The 24,458-nt window shown below is 37.8% G+C and overlaps 2 protein-coding genes across 9 annotated transcripts in view; both read right to left on the bottom strand.

Annotated features, from left to right (window-relative positions):
* The window catches only part of mtss1 (MTSS I-BAR domain containing 1), a 58,269-nt gene extending 44,816 nt beyond the window's left edge, over positions 1–13,453 (bottom strand). Inside the window, exons 1-3 of one of the 5 annotated variants that reach the window (XM_079884927.1) lie at positions 13,164–13,438; positions 12,714–12,865; positions 328–389 (exon numbers count right to left, since the gene is read on the bottom strand). In XM_079884927.1, coding sequence (XP_079741053.1) covers positions 328–389; positions 12,714–12,785 — 134 coding nt within the window. In that variant the 5' untranslated portion in view covers positions 12,786–12,865; positions 13,164–13,438. Of the gene's footprint in view, positions 1–327; positions 390–12,713 lie in introns of all 5 variants that reach the window. The other 4 variants (XM_079884925.1, XM_079884926.1, XM_079884923.1 and 1 more) reach the window with 4 other exon arrangements.
* Positions 13,454–15,019: 1,566 nt separating this feature from the next.
* Positions 15,020–24,013, bottom strand: osgn1 (oxidative stress induced growth inhibitor 1). Of its 4 annotated transcripts, XM_079882511.1 has the most exons (7): positions 23,800–24,007; positions 21,025–21,092; positions 20,730–20,809; positions 19,912–20,048; positions 19,500–19,691; positions 18,807–18,898; positions 15,026–18,341 (listed from the first exon to the last, which is right to left on the bottom strand). In XM_079882511.1, exons 3-7 carry the CDS (start codon positions 20,773–20,775, stop codon positions 17,267–17,269), a joined length of 1,542 nt encoding a protein of 513 aa, XP_079738637.1. In that variant the 5' UTR covers positions 20,776–20,809; positions 21,025–21,092; positions 23,800–24,007; the 3' UTR covers positions 15,026–17,266. The 4 variants fall into 4 exon arrangements, with proteins under 4 accessions (XP_079738635.1, XP_079738637.1, XP_079738634.1 ...); XM_079882509.1 differs by lacking the exon at positions 20,730–20,809 and having other exon boundaries at positions 15,020–18,341; positions 23,800–24,013; XM_079882508.1 differs by lacking the exons at positions 20,730–20,809; positions 23,800–24,007 and adding an exon at positions 23,633–23,653.
* Between the last annotated feature and the right edge of the window lie 445 nt (positions 24,014–24,458).

The following is a 24,458-nucleotide window of genomic DNA, read 5'->3' as shown; positions in this document are numbered from 1 at the left end:
ACAGTCCAATCCATTGAATGAACTATACATCCTCATTTTCATGCAGCACCTTTTCTAATAGTCTGCATTTAAATTTCTCTACTCTACTTCTAAATAATCTCTTTATTCCTTTAAGTAAACTAAAGTCCCATTCTTTATTCAACACTGCCTCTTCATTGCCTTTTTGGATCCTTTAAAAGACATTTTTCTCAAATGTTTTTTATTACACTGGGTGCCAAATCCTTCCTGAATGATGTAATAATCAAGCACATTTCCTGCTTTCGAAACAAGATGATCATAATTATTCCCCATTCAAGGAAGTGTGTAATGCAGGAGGCCTGTTCTTACCTTAACTGAGATTGCAGCTTAGCGCCTTTGGTGACAAAGTCCTCCCAAGCAGGGTAACTCGCCTACAGAACAAATAGTGAGAGAGAAGAAGTGAGGTCAGTCAGGGCAAACCAGAGTAAATCATTACACTGTACCAACAGCTCATCTGGTGTCCATCATCAATATTACTAGTTTAAAAGACAATCTATTATTACTGCCTACATTCATATAAACCTATTTGAAGTATTCCAGATGTGGATAGGCCCTAAAGTTTAATATTTAGAGTTATGAGTTTACTGAAATCCCTAAAAAAAGTGCATGAGAATGAAAACTTTCTGAGATCACATGATAGGAAGCTGTCATTGGTGTACACTTGTGTTTATACCAAAAACAACCTAGGCAACAAGTTTTCACAAAGTGACTGGTCAACTTTGACAAATAGGCAGACAAGAGGCAACAATGATGAATTATTGAATTAAACATGATGCAATTAAAACACGTTGTCACATCAAACAACTTTGCTGACTATCTGGTTGTGCCACAAATGCAACAAAGAATTTAATAAATAGACTAATTACATGACTACAAATTAAAAGAGGTACAGAATGCATTGCTCAACTGAATGTCATTTAAACCAGGTACAACATTTCCAAACGTTTAATCGTGTAGTCTTACGTCACTCAAGTTGTAATTTCACAGCATCACAGACTAAATCACAGACTACTAGCATAAATCAGAATATCTTTTGGTTTCGTCTTGTTTTCTCAGTAGTCTCTGTCTCAGTAATCAAAGTCTTCCTTGCCGTAATGTTTATTAAAAAATCTAATCCAAATCAAGCTAATTCTATTTGCAATAACGGGTATCAGTAACAGCTGATCCTGATTACGGAAAATCTCCAAAAATGCTGACTGCTCTATATCCACAAATAGCATAAACATACTTTATAAAATATAAAAAAAAATACACCTATAAATTGCATTGGTGAAACGTTATCTGCCACATGATGTTTCAGTTTACTTGAAATAAATCCAATGGTGAAGCAAGTGACAAAGACAGGGTTCAAAAATGTGAAAAATCTCCATTACAGCAGATGTTGCTACATGTTGGCCCGCTTTGTTTTTGAGCCCGAGATACACTGCTCTGATTAAATATACATTTCATAACTTCACAGTTGTTACATTTTGCCCCCTTAAATACCTTTAATACAGTTAGCTACTATTTGCAGTGAAGCTAACTACTTTAAAAAAAAAAAATGTGTTTCTCCAACACTGCGAATAATAGTATTAATTAATAGTATTAATGCAGTGACACAATAAGCACAAATCTGCATAATTGCGCTCAGTTGTTCCCTCTACAGATGAAAAATAAAGCAGGTCTTCCAGCTAATCACTAAAAATAAGCATACCAGGAAATGCTTTATGAGAAGGCCATAAAATATAATTGCCCTGATGAAGTTTACAGTCTTCGGTCTTGTGGGAGTCAACAAAATCTCTCAGCATTTAAAGCATGTGATCAGTATAACGCTTCTTCCATAATTGAACTCAAATGTGAGGTCATGTGATGATACAAGACCAAGACATATACACTACCGTTTTTGAATGATCAAAACAGAAGAAACTCACAGCTCCAGATATAATGCACCTTTTCTTTTACTGTATACAGCAGGGTTCACCAATCTCGGTCCTGGAGGGCCACTGTCCTGCAGAGTTTAGCTCCAACCCCAATTAAACACACCTGAACCAGCTAATCAAGGTCTCACTAGGCATACTAGACACTTTCAAACAGGTGTGTTAGAGCTGGTTGGAGCTAAACTCTGCAGGACAGCGGCCCTCCAGGACCGAGATTGGTGAACACTGGTATACAGTATACATGCATATGCAATGCATATCATCATTATATAAAGAGGAAATATGTATGCACTGTATGTTAAAAAAAATGTAATTTTAACATGTTTATAAGACCACCCAGAAAATGTGATTTTTGCATACATGTGGTTTGAGTTGTTCCTACATTTGTTCGTAAATTTAGAACAAGTTATTGATGAACCACGATTTGTTTGTGAAAACGTTCATATACTGTTTCTGTATTTTTGATCAAATAAATTTAAGCATAAGAGACTTCTTTAAAAAAAACAAAAAAAAAACAATATACATATAGAAAAAACTCTTTATCTGCCAGTGATTTCAGCTAATGTGAACAATAAATAAACAAACTTTTGGAACTCAATAGATGTTTATTGGAATATTGAGGATAGAGTCAATATTGCCCAAATGTACAACGACTTAAAGACTTTGTAAATAAATGGAAAATGTTATTATTTACCAGGACAGACTGTATACATAATATACAAGTTTTTCTTCCAATAAATGTAATATAAATAAGCTAAGAAATTAAGTATAGTCTGTGCCAGATAATGGTAAATAAAACATTAATCCTGGGTATACCTGGATGATATACTTTCAAATTGTTTATAATATTAGATTTCTTTAACAATTAATGCTATTAAAATCATTTAAAAATGTAGCTAAATGCTAATACTAACATGCACTAGAAACAGTGTGCTAATGCTAACACGGACTGAATGCAAACAGAGTTTAACGTCTTGCACATTCAAAACAATATCTTGCCCATCTAGTGCATAGTGTAAATTGAGAATTGAGACACAGCCTTATTTTATATAGCAGCTCCTTCTGGAGGCCATAATTACAGAATGTATAGTTATCACAAAGTATGCATCTCATAGGAAACTAGTGACCATTATTTGTACACATGCCTTCAGGGCTTTCCTGAGTCTGTCAGAAACTTAAAAGGACGATCCACCCATAAGAACCCTCCTACCAAATCTGTCCTGTGAACCATTTCCTTTTCAAACTCTCAGTTCTTTTCCCCTCGACTCTCAGGAGAGGACCTGTCCTGTGAAGCAGCCCCCCCAGAGTTTTGCTTTCAACCGCATGAAAGAAATATATGATCATTTCCTGTCTTCGATCCTTCTCATCTTTGCCTGTTGCTGTGGTAAAGAGGAGGTGACACAGAGAGCGGAGGACGAAAAGAGGACAGAAAACCTGTTGGTCCACTGTATCAAGTGACAAAACAGACACGCGTATATAATACAGCAGGCAGAGGTTGCAATGAGGATCAGTCGCTGAATTTCAAATATAAAAAACGGCATCCCTTGTAGATGGTTTCTTTGATTAATAATAAATGTTTTTAATAACATCCCCCCTCTTTAACAAGGACTCAAGGGAGACATGCCATAGTGCTGTAAACCAACAACACCCTAATGATCCACATACTGAGCTACGAAAGGCTATTCCTTTCAAAAACATCAGCTATGGCAAAAAGATCTGCAAAACCTGACTATGCTTTTCAACTAGATGGTAACAATAGAGAGCTAGAAGACTAACTAAATGAAATGAATATTATAGCACAAATAAATTGTACAATTAATATTATCATGAATATTATAAGGGCACTTATCATAAGGGAATAATTTCAGCAATTTTGCATGACTGTGTATAGCCACAGAAAAAAAAAAAAAAGCACACTTAACTTAAGCTGCACTTGTCTACACACCAATGTACACACCTTTGTATTAAAACTGCCAAACCAAGTGGCATTTAGTACACAAACGTATAGTCGGACATGTTCACAAGTCCCTGAGGTCCACATCCAAGTCAAGTCTCTGTTCTATTTTTGTTTTATACTTTTAGTTCTTTCAGCCAGTTGTTATTGTAATTAACGGTGTTTTGAAATATCAAAACTGATTACTTCTTTGAAATAGTCTAATAAAGCACACAAAGTATATCACTATATTTGTATGTATGTATGTATGCATGTATACATGTATAATATTATATTACATTACATTATACTAAGCTTGTGCTACACAGTGTTCAGCCGCACACCAATTTCATCACTTGCCCACCGCGGCACCATTGTTTTGATTTTTTATAGTAATAAAAATCATTTAGGCTAGTTCAGTTAGAGAACAGACACTACAATTAAAAACTGAACACGTCTGCTCAATTCAGCGTGAGCCGAACGGGAACGAGAGTCGCAGCACAGATCAGCAGCAGGAGTCAGATTTCATTCATCAAGTGACGAAAGTGAGGACTGACGACTGACAAGACGATTGTGGAAGATTTGTTTTGAATATAGCCTATTTGGCAGTATTTTGGATTAAAACCCAATGCTAATTGGGAACCTGCAAACATAATCGTAAAGAAGAAGAATAAACCCACCATTCAAGCAATTGCCGCTAATTCGACACGGCTGCATGGACATTCATAAGCGATATAAAAGCCAGGTGGAAAAGAGGGAAAAACTCCAATGTCACCAACCAGTCATCACACAGGAGCATCAACATGAGAGAGAAAAAAAAAAAAAAAACTATGCTGTGTATTTTGAGCTATTTGAGTTTCCCTAGTTTCCTGTAGTTCTCAAGAAATGATGGGTAATGTAGTCTTCCAGTGAGCGCCAGCTGTTGCCTCAGAAAAATGTCTCAGAAATGTGAAGTTAGTTCTGAGAAAAGTTCAGAAGAGATGAGATCTTCTTTAATACTTTCTTATCTAAACAATGACATTTAGATATTTTAAGTATTCCTTAAGTGTCACTGTCAAATACTCAGATTGGCCACCCAACTCTTTAACATTGTAATCAGCCACTGAAAAACCCAAATGGGTTAACCACTACTGAACATCATAAAGCACTCCAAACTGCTTGAGTCATAAAGTCTCTCATTAGCACAAGCTTTGCATGTCAGTAATAGGCACCTGTGCGTGCATATGAGGGTGTGTCTGCTTTAGCTGGCAGAAAGGGTGTATCCAGTATGTGTGCGTGCACGTGTACTAGACGTACGAGTGTCTGGCGAGCTTTAAACAGGTTGTGTTTCAGAGGTGATTCACAGGCAGGCCTGTGCAGGGTACATTCAATACTTACTCATGACGGGGGGATTGTGGGATGGTGGAGAGGGGGAAGGGGGACGTCCTGAAGCAGGAATGTGCACAGGCAGGCAGCTCCTCAGCTGTAGACTGGCGTCATCCCAAACGGGGAGGACAGAAATCATTAGTTTCAGCAATACATCTTAAGCTGCCACACAGCCTGGCTGATGTCAACAAGAAGTGTTGAAGCCTTTTAATGATCGGGGTCCAGCAGGACTAAACCCTGGGTGGTTGAGGGGAAGGAATGCAAAATGGCTGCAAAACAGCTTGGTTCACACCAAGGACGATAACTAAAACGCTAAAAATATATTTAAAAAAAAAAACGGTTCTAAAAGTAAAAGAATAGCAGATCCACACCACAACTATAATGATAACAGCACAGATAGATAATACCATTGGAATCCAATTATTTATTTTATTTTAACAAAAACACTGACAGCCATTCAGAATCCATCCTGCCTGCCTATCGTCATAGTTATCATCATTACAGTTTTCATCTTGGTGTGAACGGGCCTTAAGTCACTTCAAACGTAAATCTAAGGGATTTGTTTAGCCGTTTTATCATGCGCCAGGCAAATCGTGAAGTAAAAAATACCACTGCACCTCACCATGCTGCATGATTTGAGCTGTCATTCATGTCTGAAGCTCATAAAGCAAGGTCAAGTGAAATTCTGGGTTAAATATATCGCTAATTAGCTCACTATATGCGTTACATCACGATTCAAGACATTGCAACTGAAACTGCAAACACTTCGCTTCACTTTTGTCCTGTACGATATCTCATCAGTGGCTGACTACGCTTATTTAGGCAACTTGCTATTTACATTAATTCAACTATAAGAAAGTATGAATGTACACATTTATTAAAACACACACACACAATGATCTAAAGTTTTCATGCAATATACCAATATATTACAGTATTTGCACCATACTTAGTGAGCACCAACCTATAAAATCTGGTTTCCAAATTCGTAGTTGTAGGAATATGCAATAAAATGCAATTTTGTTGGAGTGATTAGCACATATTATGGCTTCTCAATAATGGCAAAAATCATAATAACAATTATTTTGGTCAATATTGAAATCACGATTATTGGTGGATTGTTGATTATTTCACAATAGGGCTGGGCAATATGGTCAAAAATATTATATCATACGATATCGATATTTATCTAGAAATTCATTTGAATTTAACATTAATGGGGAAAGAAATGCTTCCCACATGTTTGTTAGACCTTACTTGAGAATGAATGTAAACATGTTTGTTCACAATTAAACTCCACAGAGTAGCTATCTTTTAATTAAGGGCCCCATGAAATCCATTTTATTTTCCCCTAAATTCTGTGTTTTCCATTGTATTTTTTGTTGTTGTTGTTGTTTTGAGGAAGATCTAACAGTGGTTTTCAGAGAAGTAATAGCCTATAACAATTTTTCTTTTATAATGAAATGTAAAATAACACTGCAAAGTCTCACATTAAAGCTTAATGTAACCTTATTAAAGCTGCTTAAGTTATTCAGTCAAGATCAGGGAGTGATTTTCCTTTGTCATTTGTTGTTTGATTATCATTAATGACAGACTTCAGCAATATACTGTTACACGTTTGCTTTCTCAACTGTGTATATTTACTTGATTACGTGAATACTCTACAAAAAGGCATTTTGACATTTTTGGATATACGCAACGCATTTAGGCATTTATCCTAAGTCAATTTGCTTATCCGCATTCGGCTCCGACTCAAAGTGCGCACACAGAAAGCTGCCTGTGAAATAGTGCCTTTTTTGTGGCTTAATGCTTTTTTTAATAACACTGTTTAATATCAAACATGTACCGCAGTTTAGACTGCAGGTGAATATGGCCCAAATCCAGTTTTTTTTCTCAGATGTAACACAGATCTGTTTTTGTCATGACAGTGTGAATGGCACAAACCACATGGAATGTGATCATTTGGGCCGCTTCCATGTATGGAATTGCACGTCTGTAATGCGACCTCAGTCTGAACAGTCAGTCATCAGAATTCATGCGACTTTTACGTCACTCTAGAGACACAATTCAGCGCTCATGGGAGAGTCACTTCAAAGATTTTACAAATCCGAAGTTATTCGAGAGGTAGTCAGTGAAGGACAGTGATGTGTCAGAGCTCAAGTATTTTACAGTGACAGCTCTATATACAAGCAAAACACGATGGCTCGTATCATAAATGTTTAAAAACTGCTCTCTTTTTCCGCATCCTCGTCTTTGTTTTTTTACATTGCCTGCGCATAAATTCGCTGGCTTCCGCAGCAGATCACACTATAAATAAACGCATAGACTAATCACTTACTTTAATGTCCTCCGTGTTTACTTCTGTATGGCAGCGAGCTGCGTGACGTCTCTTTATCGTTCTTTTGCGCATACGGGTCAGTTCGGGACCATGATCTGTTTCACACTGGAATCTGATATTGGCCACATTTAAAACAAACAATGTAAACAGCGATACAAAAAAATCAGATCTGAGCAATAAATCGGAATTGAGCACTAAGGCTCACGGTGTGAACGTAGCCCAATTTAGCTGATTTGGATGTTAAGATTGGGCTTTTAGGGAGGAAAGAAAGCACGCTGAGGAAGGTGAAGAAAGAAATGCGGGACGGAATGCGGAAGCGACACAATAATCGTAGGCCATTCGTAAGTGAAGCCGATTCAAGCAGTAAGTGAAGACTCGTAAGTGAAGCAGATTCAAGTCCAGCTCACATCCTCACTTTCTTCTCTGTGCTTTTTCTAATGCAATAAAAAAATTATTTTGTGCAGCACTTTTGTCCATTTTCATGCTTGTTCTAACCATAGACTGTAAAAAATATGGACAAAGCGTCTAAGAACGGTTTTGAAGTCGTTTATGGGGGGTATGGGTGCGCCATCTTGGAAAATCTTGGGAAATCCTAACCCCGCCCACCTTCTGGCCAATCCATATATGGGTAAAGGACGCGAGTCCGGTTATTCTGCAAATGGAACAGCGCGCGTCACTCAGCTCGCTCTGCTACTCCGGTTATCTCTGTATGTATATTTTAGGCAACAATAAAAAAAAAAAAGTTATAAAACACCACACTGCCTCTTTTCGTTTTTATTTAAAGAAATCTTAAACATTATAGCCACACAAATGTGGTTCAGGCAACGTGTATTGATTATATTCACTGCATATAACGTTAGCCTATTTATAACAAAACGAAATATAAAACTGCCTCTTTTCGTTTAAATATAATATAAAAATATTAAACATTTTAATATGGTCCAGGCAATATGTGCATTTGTACTAAACAACAGATGTTGCAGTAAACAACATTACAGATCATCTTCGTTGTATTAAAATTTAAAATGACAAAACTCAACCCAGTCTCTTTTTTGTTAAATTTCAGTTTTATCAATATTAGCCATTAGCCAAAAGTATAAGTAAAAGGTACAAGAAGCTATACAAATAAAGCAAACAATTCAGTCAAACATACAAAGTCAGCGCTCTAGTCTAACCATACAACGGTAAAGTTAAATAGCTTATAAAGTTATGAAATTTCACTTAACTTAGCCCTCAGCCAAAACGATTGGCCAGGGAACAAATTATAGATTCACGAGACCAAAAATCGCCCGTTAGATATACACAAGACGAATTATATCTCATGTTTGACCACTACAGAGACGCCAGAGTCAGCGGCAAACGTCAGAACGACTAGCCGAGGATAGGCTGTTCCAGGCGGGGTACATGAGCGCCGAGCGCCCGGTGATCGCCTGCATCTCACAACCTGGATAAAATTTTCATAAATCTTTATAAATAAACCACAGATTTGAGCTTTAAACAACTACATTCTCACCTGAAAAACTCTTAAAACTACATTTCATGATACAAAAACAGTAGTATTATATTTCAACTGTATATTAAAAAATGGCGCTTCTTATGTTGTCATTCTCCTTGGCGCAGCCTATGCTCGTTATCAGCTGTCAATCAAAGTTAACCACGCCCTTATTTGGCATACATTTTATGTCTAAATACTATCTAAACTAACGAGTTAGAAAAAAAATTCACCCCCCTCACAGCTGTCAGGCACTCGGGAACCTATCGAAAAATACAATAAAAGTCCATGGGACCAACCTGTAAAAACATGAATTTATGCTGTGAAAACGGACATTTTAACATGGGGTCTATGGACATTTGCTCCCTTTTGGGACCTGCCCCTAGCGAATTTTCGATGTATTGCAGTTTTTCGCACTTCCGGGTAGGCTTCATTTTTCAGATTAGAATGTTGCCCCTTGGTTCTAACGCACTTCAGCATATAAAGCGTTAACATACTATGTGTGACGTCTCAGGATAAGGGTACAATCTTTATCCAGCATAATCTGATCCCAGTTCAGCACCTTATTAAAACAGTGCAACAGAAGGGGAACACTCTGGGGTTACCTGCTGTCCTCCTGTCAACTCGTGAACCCTACAAAGACACATTTCTTCACCAAGGTCTGTGTATTATGATAGAAACCAATCTTTCACAGTATTTTTGCAGGTGGAGCTGGAATTCTGTTGTGCTATCCTTCTCTCCAAATAAATGGAGGTGTCCAATAATACCTACAAACACGCTGGTCCAGTAAAGATCACACGGTACGGGGCAAAGGAATCTTTCACAGGCATTGCGTTTCATTATTCAATGGATAGTTCATCCAAAAATTAAGATTTAATTAATCTTCATTTACAGATTTTGGGTCATTAAAAGCTACATAGCCTAATTATAAAGAAAATGAGCCCTTTATTATATTTCTATGGAAATGATACAATGCACATTAAAACCACTGTTGCTTTAAAATATATTACTATTGCATGACAATTAATCATCATCAGACAAAATTTCATAACCATGACTGATTTATTATCTTTTTTTAACTGAACTATCCCTTTGATTACGTGCAGCTGTTAAGAGAGCATGTGCTACTTTTCTGGTAAACAAAAATAGACAATTTCTTCAGAACACAAACTTGTCCTTTTGAAAGAGAAGAGCTATAGGCCAAGCGTTTGATATCACCGAGAAGCAGAATCACAGACTGGTCTGGATTCATCGAAAAAGAAAAAAAACTCTAAATGATGTGAAGGAAACATCAAGTCATGTGCATTCCAGAAAACACCCGCTTCAATCCATAAATGTCAAGCTATGAAGCAAAAAAAAAAAAAAAGAATCCATCAAGGTTCAAGATGTTAACCGAGCTCACATCACTCACTACTAAACTACATATACATTCAAAAAGCATCAATACTTTATTATTTCTGAAAGAAAATATATGTGCATTAGAACAGTTTCAAATTCATAGAAGAAACAACTTGCAGCTTAACTTTATTTTTGATCAATGACAATTTATATTTGCACTTTAGGCTTTTACAGCCTACGCTTAAATTGAGGGCTGTCAATGCAAGTGACATTTTACATAAGCAAGCAGCAGCCTGCGAAGTACTTTACATGCATTATTTTAAAATTATCTAAAATAATGTACTAATGTAGTGTGCATATAGAAATGTAATAGTGTGATTCCCCTATATAGCCTACCTGACATCTGGAATCTGGGAAGAGCTAGTTAGTCCAGCCTATTTAGCCTAAGTAATAGTGTTTGAGCTATGCACTTTTGTATTGTTTGATTTCGAGCTTACATTAAGTGCTCGATTGCAAAGCAAACTAACTAAAACTCTCTGCTTCATGAACTTGGACATCAGTGTACACACTAAGGTTGGAGATATTTATTGAGTACTAAGAGGCCAAAATGTAGCCTATGCCCTGCAGCTGTTTTTCTGTGAATCATATCTTTACATGTACGCAAATCCATGCACGCACACACACAAAATCATGGGGATATCCTGCACACTTCCCCCTTCCTGTGAATCAAGTGGCCTATTTCCACATTAACAGCATCCATACAAATTGATAGCTGGACCTTGCCAAAAAAAAAAAAAACTGCTGGTCCATTCATTCACTTTTGCTACTGTGCCATCACATTATACATAACATTATTTATTTATTATCATACATTTTATTATATTTTAATGACCATATTTTGTAATGTGCCCAAAATGAGGGCACCCTTAGGTACAGAAAAACTCCACACATGATATCCACAATGCTTTTCTGTGCGTTTGAAACACAATAAACCACATTAAGTGACAAGTAAGATACATAAACAAACCAGACTTCCTAATAGAAATCCTTTCAGGAAAAAATAAATAGAAAATGCTTTAACTTACTGAATGCATAACTGTGGAAACTGTCTAGATATTGATATCATGAATAAAGTCTGAGTCAGATTTGAGCCATGTTTATAACAGGATGTGACACACACTATGCCTCCTGCTCTCCTGGGCAGGCACACACACACACACACCACTGCATTACAACACATTATCAACTAAGCAAACAATTAGTAAGTTATGATGATGAACAAACAGTCTTTGTAAACATAAAACATGAAAATGCTCTACAATACATTAAAAGTCCAGTGTTTGACAATGTTCCTCAAAAGTCTTCAGATCTCCTTCAGAAGCGACAGTTATTGAAGCTTCACCAGTTAGTCACCAACACTTCTGTTAGAGATCAGAACATAACTTACCACCGCATGTGCTGAGACTGTTAACTAGAACTTCTGACAGATGACAAACTGAGCCGCCACATTTTAGTTAATGGATTGACTGTCAACTAGGTCAGGTAATAGCACAATGAATACTATAGTCATACACCAACATATGCCATTTGGGACATAAACCAGTGTTTTTGAAGTCCCCTGATGTGCCATTTAAACACTTTATGAATATGATTTTGCCATGGTTCTGCCATCATAACATCACTGCAATAGCATATTATGGTAATATCGTATTATTGGAAATGGTGCTTTAATACCAACGTTTGTGGACATGTACCATTGTATATGGATCTTGCAATAACATTGCATCAAAATACCACAGTACTGAAAGACATGTACCGTGGTATTTACATAGTACTTCAAAGCAAAATACAGGCCTAGTAGTACCATAGTATGTTTTTCAGTAAATGATTATAATTAGAAAAATACCATGGTGCATGTCTAATTAGCCATGTAAATATCATGGTACTTTAATGTTAGTGTGACAGCAGTCCCTTTGAACATATCCATCATGAAAGCTGGAATAACCTGATATTTTGACTTTTTTACAAATAACCTAAATGCATACTAGTCTTTTTAACGAGTAAATGCACTCATATATCCGAGATAATAAGCGTAAAGAGATGTAAATGATGATTTGAAGACGCCGCACATCACAGGGCGGCTGGATTCACATCTATCAGCAACCGGCCAACCACAGAACTGTTGCCAACCCTCCAAAACAGCTGGAAAATAACTTATTCTGAGCCTTTTTACAGGCAGACTCCAAACCCACACATGATGTTGGGGGGGAATCAAAGCATCTGGTTTGTTATTTTAATCCGAGAAGGACTCACCTTCATGTCGTTCATGATGATTTGGAAGAGCCCTCCCAAAGCGCTGCACTCCTTCTCCATTCCCGCATCCATTTTACCACCCCAAAAACACACGAGCAGCGTTGACACTTATCCTCCTTATGAAAGCTCGTCTCGAAACCCGCTGTCAGTATCTGAAGGGTGCAGTACGAGGCTGTATGTGAAGGTTATCGTGTGAACAAGGCAAATGAGGATAAATTAACGCAAAAATGGAAAGTGTTATTCCGCTGATTAGCTTCCCGGCGCAAGTAAACTAGTCCCGGCCACGCAAATTACTAAACGTCTGAAAATACATCACCACGATAAAAGTGGATAAAAAGCCTAACACGGGATTTTTTACAATAAGTCTCCAGGTCAAAAAGGTGCCACGTAAGCACAGGTAAACCCGCATGAAAAACTGACCGTTGAAAGTCTGCGCCGAAGTAACGTTACCTGGCTCGGCGTTTTCAAAAGCTTGGCTCTGCTGGATCGATAGTCACGTTAGTTTAGATCGCGACAACCGCCGTGTTTTTTATTCCTCATGGTTTCATTCAGTCGATCCAGCCGCTGATATGTCCTTAATAGTGATGATATTGATCGGTTGCAGTTTGAATAAGGCTTTCCGGTGAAATTAATACGGCAAAACCTAACTAAAGTTTCGACTCCTGATAGATTCCACAGAGCGAGTGGTAAACATTATTCACTCCTGGCTCACTCTCTCTCGCGCTTTCTAGCCCGTTTGTGTGGATCAGCAGGCGGACGAACTCGAAAACGGGCGGAGCATGAGCACTTCGGATATCTTCGTGCTTTTTCGACAATGTTACTTTTGTCATCGACAGATTTGTTGACATGACATTTTGATAGAATATATAGTATTCCTATATCTTATATAGTAGCATTTTTCTGCTACTAAATTTTTCTGCTATATATATATATATAATTAAAAAATTTCCCCAAGTTCTTATGTAGGCTATAATACATATTTTTTTATGATCTTAAATAGGTATTTAGATATTTAGAGACAATATGAAATACGTACATTTACAAAAAAAAAAAATTTCACAACACAGGACTATTTAAGACACAAGAACAGGTACAAACAAAAATGTGATTAAAACTTGTGAAAGGCCAGGGTAACCAGCTTGCATCACCTACGAAAACAATAAAAATACATTTCCCCCTTATGAATATAAATAAAATTCCATCAAAACTTTTGATGTTGAATAAAATTGTTTAATACAATTTATTTGTTTATGTATCTATATCCATTTTGTTCTTTTAAACCATTTTATTCAAATGGTTTAAAATATTTTTTATTTTATTTACCTTTTTTTTTAAGTTTATTTTGAGGGACCTGGTAAAACCTGTTAAAGAAATGTAGTGGATTACTTATGACTGAATGCTGTCCACAAGGTCTTCCTAAGCATTTTATTATATGTACTTTCCATAATGATAAACCAGAATAAACAGAGCTACATCCTGTTACATTTATCTACTCACAAGAGAGCTGGTTTTCAAGGATTCATATCACATCTATGAGTCAGCATCATTGTAATCTTGCCCAGCCTTGTGCTGTTACCTGACATAACGAAAGGAGCCCACCTTTCGGCACAGTGTCTCATAGCAACGCAGACGTGATCAATTTAGCATCCCGCCATCAGTCTAGTGGCCTCCTGTCTCTCTGCCTGAGAGGAGAGGTCACCTTGTTCAGCAGTCTGCAGTGGGCTTCAGTTCCCACAGCTTCAGCTTCATGTGCCCACTCACAGCACAAACACATAAACTCACAAAGCTCATGGATAGAGCATTTAACTCTGGGTTTTTAGGGCCCATTTTAAGCGTTGCTATGAAAACAAACAGGTCAGTTCACATGAATTATAATTTTCAAAATCACTCACAAAGGATTATTAATGATTTTTTGTTTGCAGTTCTCCCTGATTAGAAGGAAGGTGTTTTTTTAGAAATCATTTATAGAAATTGCTCTCACAATAAGCAATGTATGACTGATTAAATATTTTAGAGTTGAGCCTAAGTATAACAAACTTACATTACATTATATTCAGTAATGAGTTTTTAGCATGACGGCACTGGAACTAAAGATGTACTTTATAGCTGTAAAAGGCGCTTGCTACCATCTAATGGTGAAACTTTAGTAATGCAGTAGTGCTTGCATAGCAGAAATAGGCTGTTTACGATGAAATACCAACATATTGTACATTTTAATGTACAGTATTTGCTGTATACTGTGTATGGGGTTTTACAGTCAAAGACCCAGAACCAGATATGATGAAAGAAGACCCGGAGTCAGAATTATAATAAATTAAAGAAAAGATTTATTGAAGATAGTTTGCAGTTTCATCAGCAGAAGTCAGCTTCAGTACTCACAAAGAGTTTGTAGGCCACCCAGTTTACAGTTACAAAGACCACAGCAGTTATACCCTTCACCGAGGTCTAAGCTACGTCCTTGCTTCAGGTTTCTGATTGGCTGAGAAACTGATAAACATAGTAATTTCCCACACATATACAGATAGACTGAAGCATATCTACATCGATTATGCAGCTGACACTCGGACCCTGAAGTTAGGCACGTCGTGACCTTCCAATTCTCGGATTTGGGTTTCTGGGTGCTAACATGTCCAGAACAACAACTCAGTCAATCTCCAATAATGGCAGTGGTTCCTTAACCTGCAACCAAGAAGGCTAACACACACACCACCGACACACAGCTTTTCCAAGGTTGGATTTGGCCAGGCTCTAACTATAAACAGGAGTCCTCTTAAAACATCAAGATAATGCGCTCTTTCTCTCAAGGAGAACTACACTTTAGTCTAACTGGAAAGCAAGGCTTTAACTGAGAAAGTTTCCCTTAAACTATAGGATTCATTGACCCCTGTGACCATAGTTGTCAGAGTACCCTAGAAAAACAGATGTATGCATTGACACGAACAAAACATCTTTCCATATTTCATTTCTGGAAGCCAGGCTAAATAAGCATGTTACTGCATTCAGATATCAAATTCAGACAATACATACAGACACAAGTCGCCGTGCTTGCGTCACTCCCTTACCCCTCCTACCAGTTCCTATGGCCACTTGGCCAGTGCGAACGCAAACAGCAAAACCGAGTTTGGGGGAGAGTAGTTCTTAGAACTGTTTAGAAGTGGGCAGTTCCTAGAACTAAGTTCCTTTAACTACTTGGTCGGAAAGCGGCTATATTGAGGTCTAAAGGGTTACAAAAGTTGTAACCATGAGAAAAAACTTGGCACTTTTTAATGCAAACCTTATTTGTCTTTGACCTATTCTTAAAACTTCACAGTAATAATATGGAACTAGCTGTGGAAAGACACATGAAGACACAGTATTGCGTTGTCAAACTCCATTTATTTTGTGCTTTATCCTTTGTGGTGTTTGACTGCAAGAATCAATGTACATAAACTATCCATCATTTTTGTTTGTATTTTTGTATTAAATACCATTTTACAAACATGTTTAATCAGAGCTGCCAGGGATCATAACTTATAGGCAAATAATACAGTAGAATAAGTTTTTAAGAAAAAACAAATGTTGCAATGTTCAGTGTAGAATCGCTTTCTTAAAAAGGAAATAGATATGCATTTTACAAATCTAAAAAAAAAAAAAAAAAAAAAAAGTACAGTTGCTTTATTTATTGCATCAAAGGGTCCTCGAGGCCATGCATTAATCTCATAGGCAAAGTTACATTTGGCCCATGTTAGTTAGCGCAGTCATAAATAAGCTTTTGTTGGATGCATCATTCATTCACATAATGTCATGAAAGATCATTATGTCTGATGCAATGCTGCTGGCTTCAGTCACTGTGTGCAAAGGCCCTCCTGTGGTCTGTTTTGTAAGTGCAGCCTGACCTCACTGAGGTTTGACTTTTGGTTAGCAACAGCAGCACGAAACAAGAACATCTTAAACTTTTCAGAGCCCTAATTCTAGACAGTCAAGTCAAGTTTGCTGGTATAACCAATGGACTCACTCCAGGTGTATGCTTTACTTGGGAAGGCAATGTATGGAAGACAAAAATTTGAAACGATACAATGATCTTTCTGATTTTTTAGGTCCACTAAGATTTCTACATTCATCAAAGAAGACAATACAAGCGTCAGTACCAGTATCGATACAACCGCAGCATTTGCTTGGCAAAGATTCGTTTTCCGTTTTCCTTACATGAAGAAAATGTTAGATTTGAAAACACGGCAATTACAAACATTAATTTGGCACAGAACACGAGTAGTGTTTCGTAAAAGCAGCCATGCACAAATGAATCCCTGAAGTCAAAGCACCATGTGTCCGTAGACTTGTGTAGATTAATGTTTAGGCCTGGTTAGTTAGCCATTAACTACACAAATCTGTGTCAGTGCATTCGCAGTCTGCATGCAAGCACTTGCAGAGGGATGTCGGAACGGTCTTGAACCGTTCAACGTCTGGTTCATTCATGTCAGTCGGAGCAGAACCACTGAGCACTTTCCGATAAGTGGGGCATTTCTGAAAGATTTTGGAAGTATACATAAAAATCTAATTTCACACAAGTCTTTTCATGATTCCAAGGTGCAGTTGGTCAGTTGAATATTCAATAAGCTGGTTTTGCAATGTTCTGTCGCACTTTGTCGTTTTGTACTTTGTTTACGGGCGATGTCACATGCAATAGCCAAAGCTCCGCCTTTCAGGAACCGCACAAAGTTCTCACCCACCAGTGGACCCATGGCATACATCCCTGGCTCCTTCACGCTCTCATATGTGTACGGATCCACGTCAAACGGGTTCCTCCGACAGCTGATTGGCTCTTCTGAGTCCAACCCCAGTGGGCGACCATGTTCTGGGAGGAATGACAGGTTGGGATGGGCACCAATCAAAACGAGTGCCATTGAGACTTGTAGCACTGTCTGTTGCCCTCCCTCATCCTCTAGCACACACTTGCCATCAGGTCTGAAGGCAACCACACGGTGCTTTGGGTAACTGAGGTAACCAGGGTAACTGGTATATGGGCTGGTGTTTTCAGCAGGTGAAGTAAGAGCTTGGTTGGACAGATTAACCTCCGTCTCACCCACTTTGTATTGCTGTTGGCTCATCATTTGGTGCACTTTGTGGTACTCAGGGTAGAGGAGTTTGGGCAGTTGGTTGAAGATAAGTGCCGGATCGGTCACAGGTCGCCTAAAGGCGTGATATACAGGTGTGTTCAAGTGGTGAGCCGCGAGAACGGCATCTGCCGCCGTCAAGCCAGCACCAACCACAAGAATTGGCTCGGAGGCATGGTCCAAACGGCCTGAGGAAATGGCGGCCTCCAGCTCCCAGAAGCTGTGGCACACGAAGGAAAGGTTTTCGCCTTCCACGCCGAGACGGGCTGGGATGTCGTGGGTTCCTGTGGCAAGCACCACGTTCTCTGCATATACGCAGAAAGGGACTTCAATTACTTCCTTTCCATCATCACCATTTGCGCTTCTCTGGAGGCCTTCGATCTTCCAAACGGAGCAGTCAGATTCAAGGGAAACCCGAGAGAGTGAGGTTACGGTGGTGCCGCAAGCAAAGCTCCTCTCCAGACCCATTTTAGTCACATAGTGCTGGTAGTAGGACGCAATCTCAGCTGGCGTGGCCCGGTCGTTACGTAAATTTCTACACGCACAAAACACACAAATGTTAGATGATCAGTTTCATCATTTTGGTCATTTCAAACTTCATGAACTATGTGTTATACTTGTGTTGCCTCATTTATTCACAAAAAAAGCACCATTTGCAAAAATTATGACTTTGGTTGGGCTAGATTATGTTGAGTAGCTCAAACAAACGTAGCAAGATTAAAAGCACCACAAAGCCACGGTATATACAGTTTTAGCTGAATTTAACATACTTAGTTATATTATTCACATTATGTTAGCAAAAGAGAAAATATTTTTACATAGAAAAAAACTAGAGAGGAGCTGCAAGTCCCCTTATAATTTCAGTTTAGTAACTAACAGTGCAAGAATATTATTTTCATATTTGTTTCAAATGTATGCAAAGAATCTTCTTTGGGAATTTTGTATGAAATGTGAGCTCATTATTCTCTATGCTGATTTCATAAAGGTTTTATTTTCGTACTTTCGTTTATCTCTCATCCAGTCCTTCAACTTCAAACCAGGAAGTTCCATCCAGTTAGCCAAGCTGAGAGTCAACATTGAGCCCTCCATTGCCTGCCGGCAGAAAGAACAATAAACAATAACGTCACATCTTGATATGAAGCAGGCAAAGCACAAGAATAACATCTGATCAAACTGGTACAAAAATTCAATAGAAGTTGCTTTCAGACATGCAAACATTAAATCACATGAGTGCTTTTCCCACAGGGATGTCCTTCTGTATTAGGGTGAACCTCATGAAACCTCTTGAACATAGTCATATGTTCACAAGTCACAAGTCATATTTCACCCTATTTCTCATTACTGTAATAAGTCTAAACATTTTACTTCTGTTTCTTTTATAGTTTCTTCTATGCTTAATGGTGATTCCATTTAGATTAATTAGTAATACAGACATTTTAACTATATTACAGTAATGTATACAATAAACTAATACATTTATAATGTAATCAGCAAACTTTAAAGGCAGTCCAACAAATACTGCCCAAACATAACTCATATAATATACAACAAATACTATCATGACTTTTTACGTTTATTTTTGATGTGAAATGATTTGTGACATTCAAATAAACAATGATACGGTTTCCTGTAAAAGTGAACAATATGAGCGCTGAGATAAGAAGCCAGAAGAATTTTAGGAGTGGTTACTTACATGCCAGGCCCCTCCAGGTGGTCCCTTTCCCAGTACAAGGTGAGGAGTGGCCCTTTCCGGCTCATGTCGCCATATCAGTGGGGAAGCGCAATCCACCCCAAAGTCGCCATCTGGAAGGAGGAGGGCATCGAAGAGCACAGCCACAGGGTTTGAGGAACGGCCCTCCACACCTTCACACAGGTACTCCAGATTCTACATGCACATATTAAGACAAAACAGTTTTTTTTCTGTATTTGAACAAGAATGTGTGCAAAATCTTGTCAAGTATTGTTAATATTCACTAATCCTTGGAACAGACTATAGAGACTTTTGTTGAAAACCACTACAATTAATCACCACTTGTTATGTAAAGAGGTGTGGTAAATGTGTCTTGAGGGTGTGAATGTGTGAGGGTGTTAAATGTGTGAATCACCTGGTCAAGCAAAGACAGATGAGCGTTCTCCGTCAGTTTGTTATGCAAAATTGGGTTGGGATGGAAGCCATTGGGGGAAAGGTAAGGCGTGTATCCCGACAGCAAATAAGAGAGACAAATCCCTGATGGTCCATTACCTGTTAGAAACAAGGCCATGCATGTGAATACTGAATGCTCTAGAATATATTCCCCAGAGAACTTTTCACATCTCAGATGTTTTTTTTTTTTTTTTTGGTGTGAAAATTAAGATGTTCAAACTGAACATCTCTCTGAAATTGGCCAGAGAAGGGAAAGTTCACCCAAAAATGAAAATTCTGTAAATATTTTGGAGAACATGGGTAAAAAATACTATGGAAGTCAGTGGGGCCCATCAACTGTCTGGTTACTGACATTCTTTAAAATATCTTCTTTAGTGTTCAGCAGAAGAAAGAAACTATTACAAGTTTTGAACATCTTCAGGGCGAGTGAATGATGACAGGATTTTCATTTATGGGTGAACTATCCCTTTAAGCAGATAAAGTTTAGAAACTTTCACAGGATAATAGTCTGAGCCTCGCAGTTTTTAATCTAATGGCTGGTAAGAAATATTTAAAAATTTGATTTAAAATTAAATAAAAAAAATGTTTTTTTCTCCAATTAACCGGTCATCAGCACATCCAGACTTTTTTTGTATTTAAACATGGGAAATGTTTTAAACTGAAAGCACTAGGCTACTCAATTATAGGTAGCTGTAATAATTATGAAAGTAACTAAAATTGTGAATATACAAAAATCCAAGGGGTGGTGGATGTGCAGAACATTGTAATCAACAGGCGTACCAATTATGCTTAGCTTTCTGCAGAGTTCTGCATGCCCAGATTCCATTTGAGCCTGTCCATTAGTTAATTTTGGACCTTGGCTGCAATACAACATTTTAAATTGCTCACAGAAGAACAGTATAGATTAAAAAAAAAGATGAAAATGGGAGAAAGAAACAATAGTACAAGAATAGAAATATTTTGGATGCATTTTGCATGTAGAAAAAGAGTTGTGAGTGCTCATGGAAGAGTACTCAGTGAACCCACTTAACCACATAAAGCTTAAAAACAACTAATATATAATGTTGACTCTTACCAATAATGACAACAGGCAGGATATCCTCAGAAAATGTGCCTTTGTTGTACAGCTCCATAGTGGCTCTCCTATCACATGCAAAAAGAGAACAAATGGCGAGCTGCAAAAGCTATCAGTACAACCATAAAACACCCTCCCAGATCGCTACATCCCCTCCCCTTGACCCCTTCCATGATGGTCATTATTACTAATAATAGTGACTAATACTTTCCCCTTCTATTAGATAACCCTATGTAATCTGTATTATAGTAAGGCAGGCTGTAAGCTTCAGACAATAATTATGAATCAACTGAAGTGTTGTTACATAACAGGTATGGCTAGCCGTTTTTTCACCAGTTAAAATGCTAATTTTTATATATCAGGAATCAGATTTCTACTAGTAACAATTGTTTATATCAAGAACAGACATTTGCACTAGTAACCACCACGTATTTATTGATATCAAAAATTATGATTTGTACAATTTTTTGTATTTCTGATATCGATATGTGCAATCGAAATTTCAGAAAGTAAGAAATCTATTCTTGATATCAACAATTGAATTTGAATGACAGGCCATGGTGACATTTAACTAGTGAAAATACAATTACAGATATCAAGAATTAGCATTTAAACTAGTAACAATTTAATTGCTGATGTCAAGAATTCATATCCTGGGAATGAATAAAAAGTCAAAACGTATGGCAAGCCGTTTTAGCTTAAATTGTACCCAGCGTTACTCGTCGTAATTGCATTTTTACTAGTAAGAAGTGAATTAGAGAGCTCTACAATTCTATTCTTACTAGTAACAATTCCAATTAGAGAGCTCTACAAATGAATTTTTACTAGTCATATGTCTCCATTGACTTCCATTCATTTTTAATTACGGAGCTGTACAATTGAATTGTTACTAGTACGAATGCAATTGCAGAGCTCTTTAATTCAATTCTTACAAGTAACAATTTAAATAGAGAGCTCTCTAATCCTATTATTACTAGTAACAATTCCAATTAGAGAGCTCTCTATTTCAATTGTTACTACTAAGAATGCAATTGCAGAGCTCTTTAATTCAATTACAGAGCTCTGCAATTATACATATCTTTGATTCGTTTTTTTACTAGTAATAATTCAATTGTAGAGCTCCGTAATTAAAAATGAATGGAAGTCAATGGAGACATATGACTAGTAAAAATTCATTTGTAGAGCTCTCTAATTGTAATTGTTACTAGTAAGAACTGAATTAGAGAGCTTTGTAATTGTAATTCTTACTAGTAAAAATGCAATTACGACGAGTAACGCTGGGTACAATTTAAGCTAAAACGGCTTGCCATCTAACAGGCACGATTACAGAAGTTCGGTGTAACCATGACTGTGCAGAATTTGTTAAAGTGGCCGTGCCCTCTCTAAAGCTGTTCGCGCCACGGTCGACATCGCTGAGTCATTGCAAGAAAGTTTACCACACGACGTGACACTTTATTTTCTCAAATACACTTTAAATATAAGCTCTGGTCATTATATGCATGTATATCAATATATACATGTATAATGCACGTAGCAGCAGTTTAGAGACTTTTCCCGTTTTCTTGAATGAAGTCCATGGCGTGAGTGGAGTAAGTTACGTGCGACACGTTTTCTGTAATCTGGACGGTTTAAGAGGCTGCTACTGAAAATCAAGTGCATGTCCAACTCATAAAAATGGGTCATTCAAGTTCAACGCTTAGAAAGAGCACGGACGTAGCTTCAAAGTGTGGATGTTATCTCACAGAATTTAAAGGGATAGTTAACCCAAAAATGAAAATGTTGTCATCAGTTACTCACCCTCAAGTTGTTCCAAACCTGTATGAGTTTCTTTCTTCTGCTAAACACAAAAGATGATATTCTGAAAAATGTTGGTAACCAGACAGTTGATGGTGGCCACGGACTTCCATAGTAGGAAAAAAAAAATACTTTGGAAGTCAGCGGCTACCGGGTTAGCAATATTCTTCAAAATATCTTCTTTTGTGTTCAATAGAAGAATTAAACTCACACAGGGTTGTTACATCCTGGGGGAGAATTTTCACTTTTGGGTGAACTATCCCTTTAAGACACATGTAACGGCTTTTTCCCCACTTACTTATCAAACAAGTGAAGTAGGGCACCGTGACAGCGAGCCGCGTGCACAGGTCATTCAAGGAACTAACGTTAAATCGAGGCGTTCTGCGCTTCACAGAATTTTCCAGAGATGACATGCGTTTCCCAGCGACGACTTCGTCGTTTCTCAGTCGCATTTAGCTGGTAGGATGCGCGAATAGCCTGATCAGATGCCATCAGAATACAGCTTTTACGTTAGAATGCAGTTCTTGGGTTGCATTTACGGAAGATTACACGAAAGCCGTTAACCGTCTGATGCGTACGTAACTCAGATGCTTGTGTTACGTGCGCGTGCGCCTTCATAAGCGTGCTGTCCAATGTGTCCAGACCTCTAATGGTCCAGACATGCCCACGAGACGAGACAATTTCAATATCCGACGGACACATTACGACGCAAACACCTTAAGGAAACAAAGATGAGTTATAATGACCTAGGAGATGAGATAAAATATTATGTAATTCATCAAATCACGTTTGGTAATGATGTGATGCGTCTTACATGAACGATCCGTTGCGTTTGTCACGTGACAAATGAGAGAAAGACTCGGAAGGAAAAGTAATTATTTGTGTTCCCTGTAAATTATTTTTGACTGCATCATAATGATTTCTTAATTCAGAAGATCAAGATTGTGTAAGTGGACGGCTTGAATGCTAAAATACACCTACCTTTAATGCAAATATCCCGAGATCCAAATAAGTCACGCTTCACTAAAGACAGCAAAGTCTTGAATGCACAAGCAGAGGCGGCTGCAACGATATTTTAAAACAAAATGTAAAATACACACGTTCCTCCTGACTGTACAGAGAGAAGCCGCACAGTTCCAGCCCACGATACTCGACTCGTTTTATAATTCTTCTTCATAGTCCGTCCCATACGACCCAATCATCGCAAGTGTTACGATATGACGCTTATGATTGGTGCAGTGTGGGGTGACGTATGAGCGTCTTGTAGCTTTCCACTCACTGACAATGATCTCGTCCCTGATTGGCCTGAATCTTGCTGTCACTCTCCACATCAGCCAATAGGCAAACGTAGCGGCTTGAACAGTGTCGCTACCACTGCACCTCCTGAAATGATGACCTTTTTTGGCTCCCTAAACAATTATTTTAGCCTTTATTTTGTACTAACAATGTTTTTTTATTTATGGAACATTCTTTATTCACAAGATTAAATCTCTGAACATTTATTCATTACAGAATTGTAGATTGCTCATGAATGACAGCAATGAGAACTACTAAAGGCTTGTGTATTTTGCTCATATATTTTGTTTGTATATTTTGTAACTGTATCGCTTGGTTTGTTTTGTTTTTAAATCATTTTAATA

The sequence above is a fragment of the Squalius cephalus genome (assembly GCF_949319135.1).
Source record: "Squalius cephalus genome assembly, chromosome: 10".
In the NCBI taxonomy this organism is placed as follows: Eukaryota; Metazoa; Chordata; class Actinopteri; order Cypriniformes; family Leuciscidae; genus Squalius; species Squalius cephalus.
This window is presented reverse-complemented; position numbering and strand designations above follow the sequence as displayed.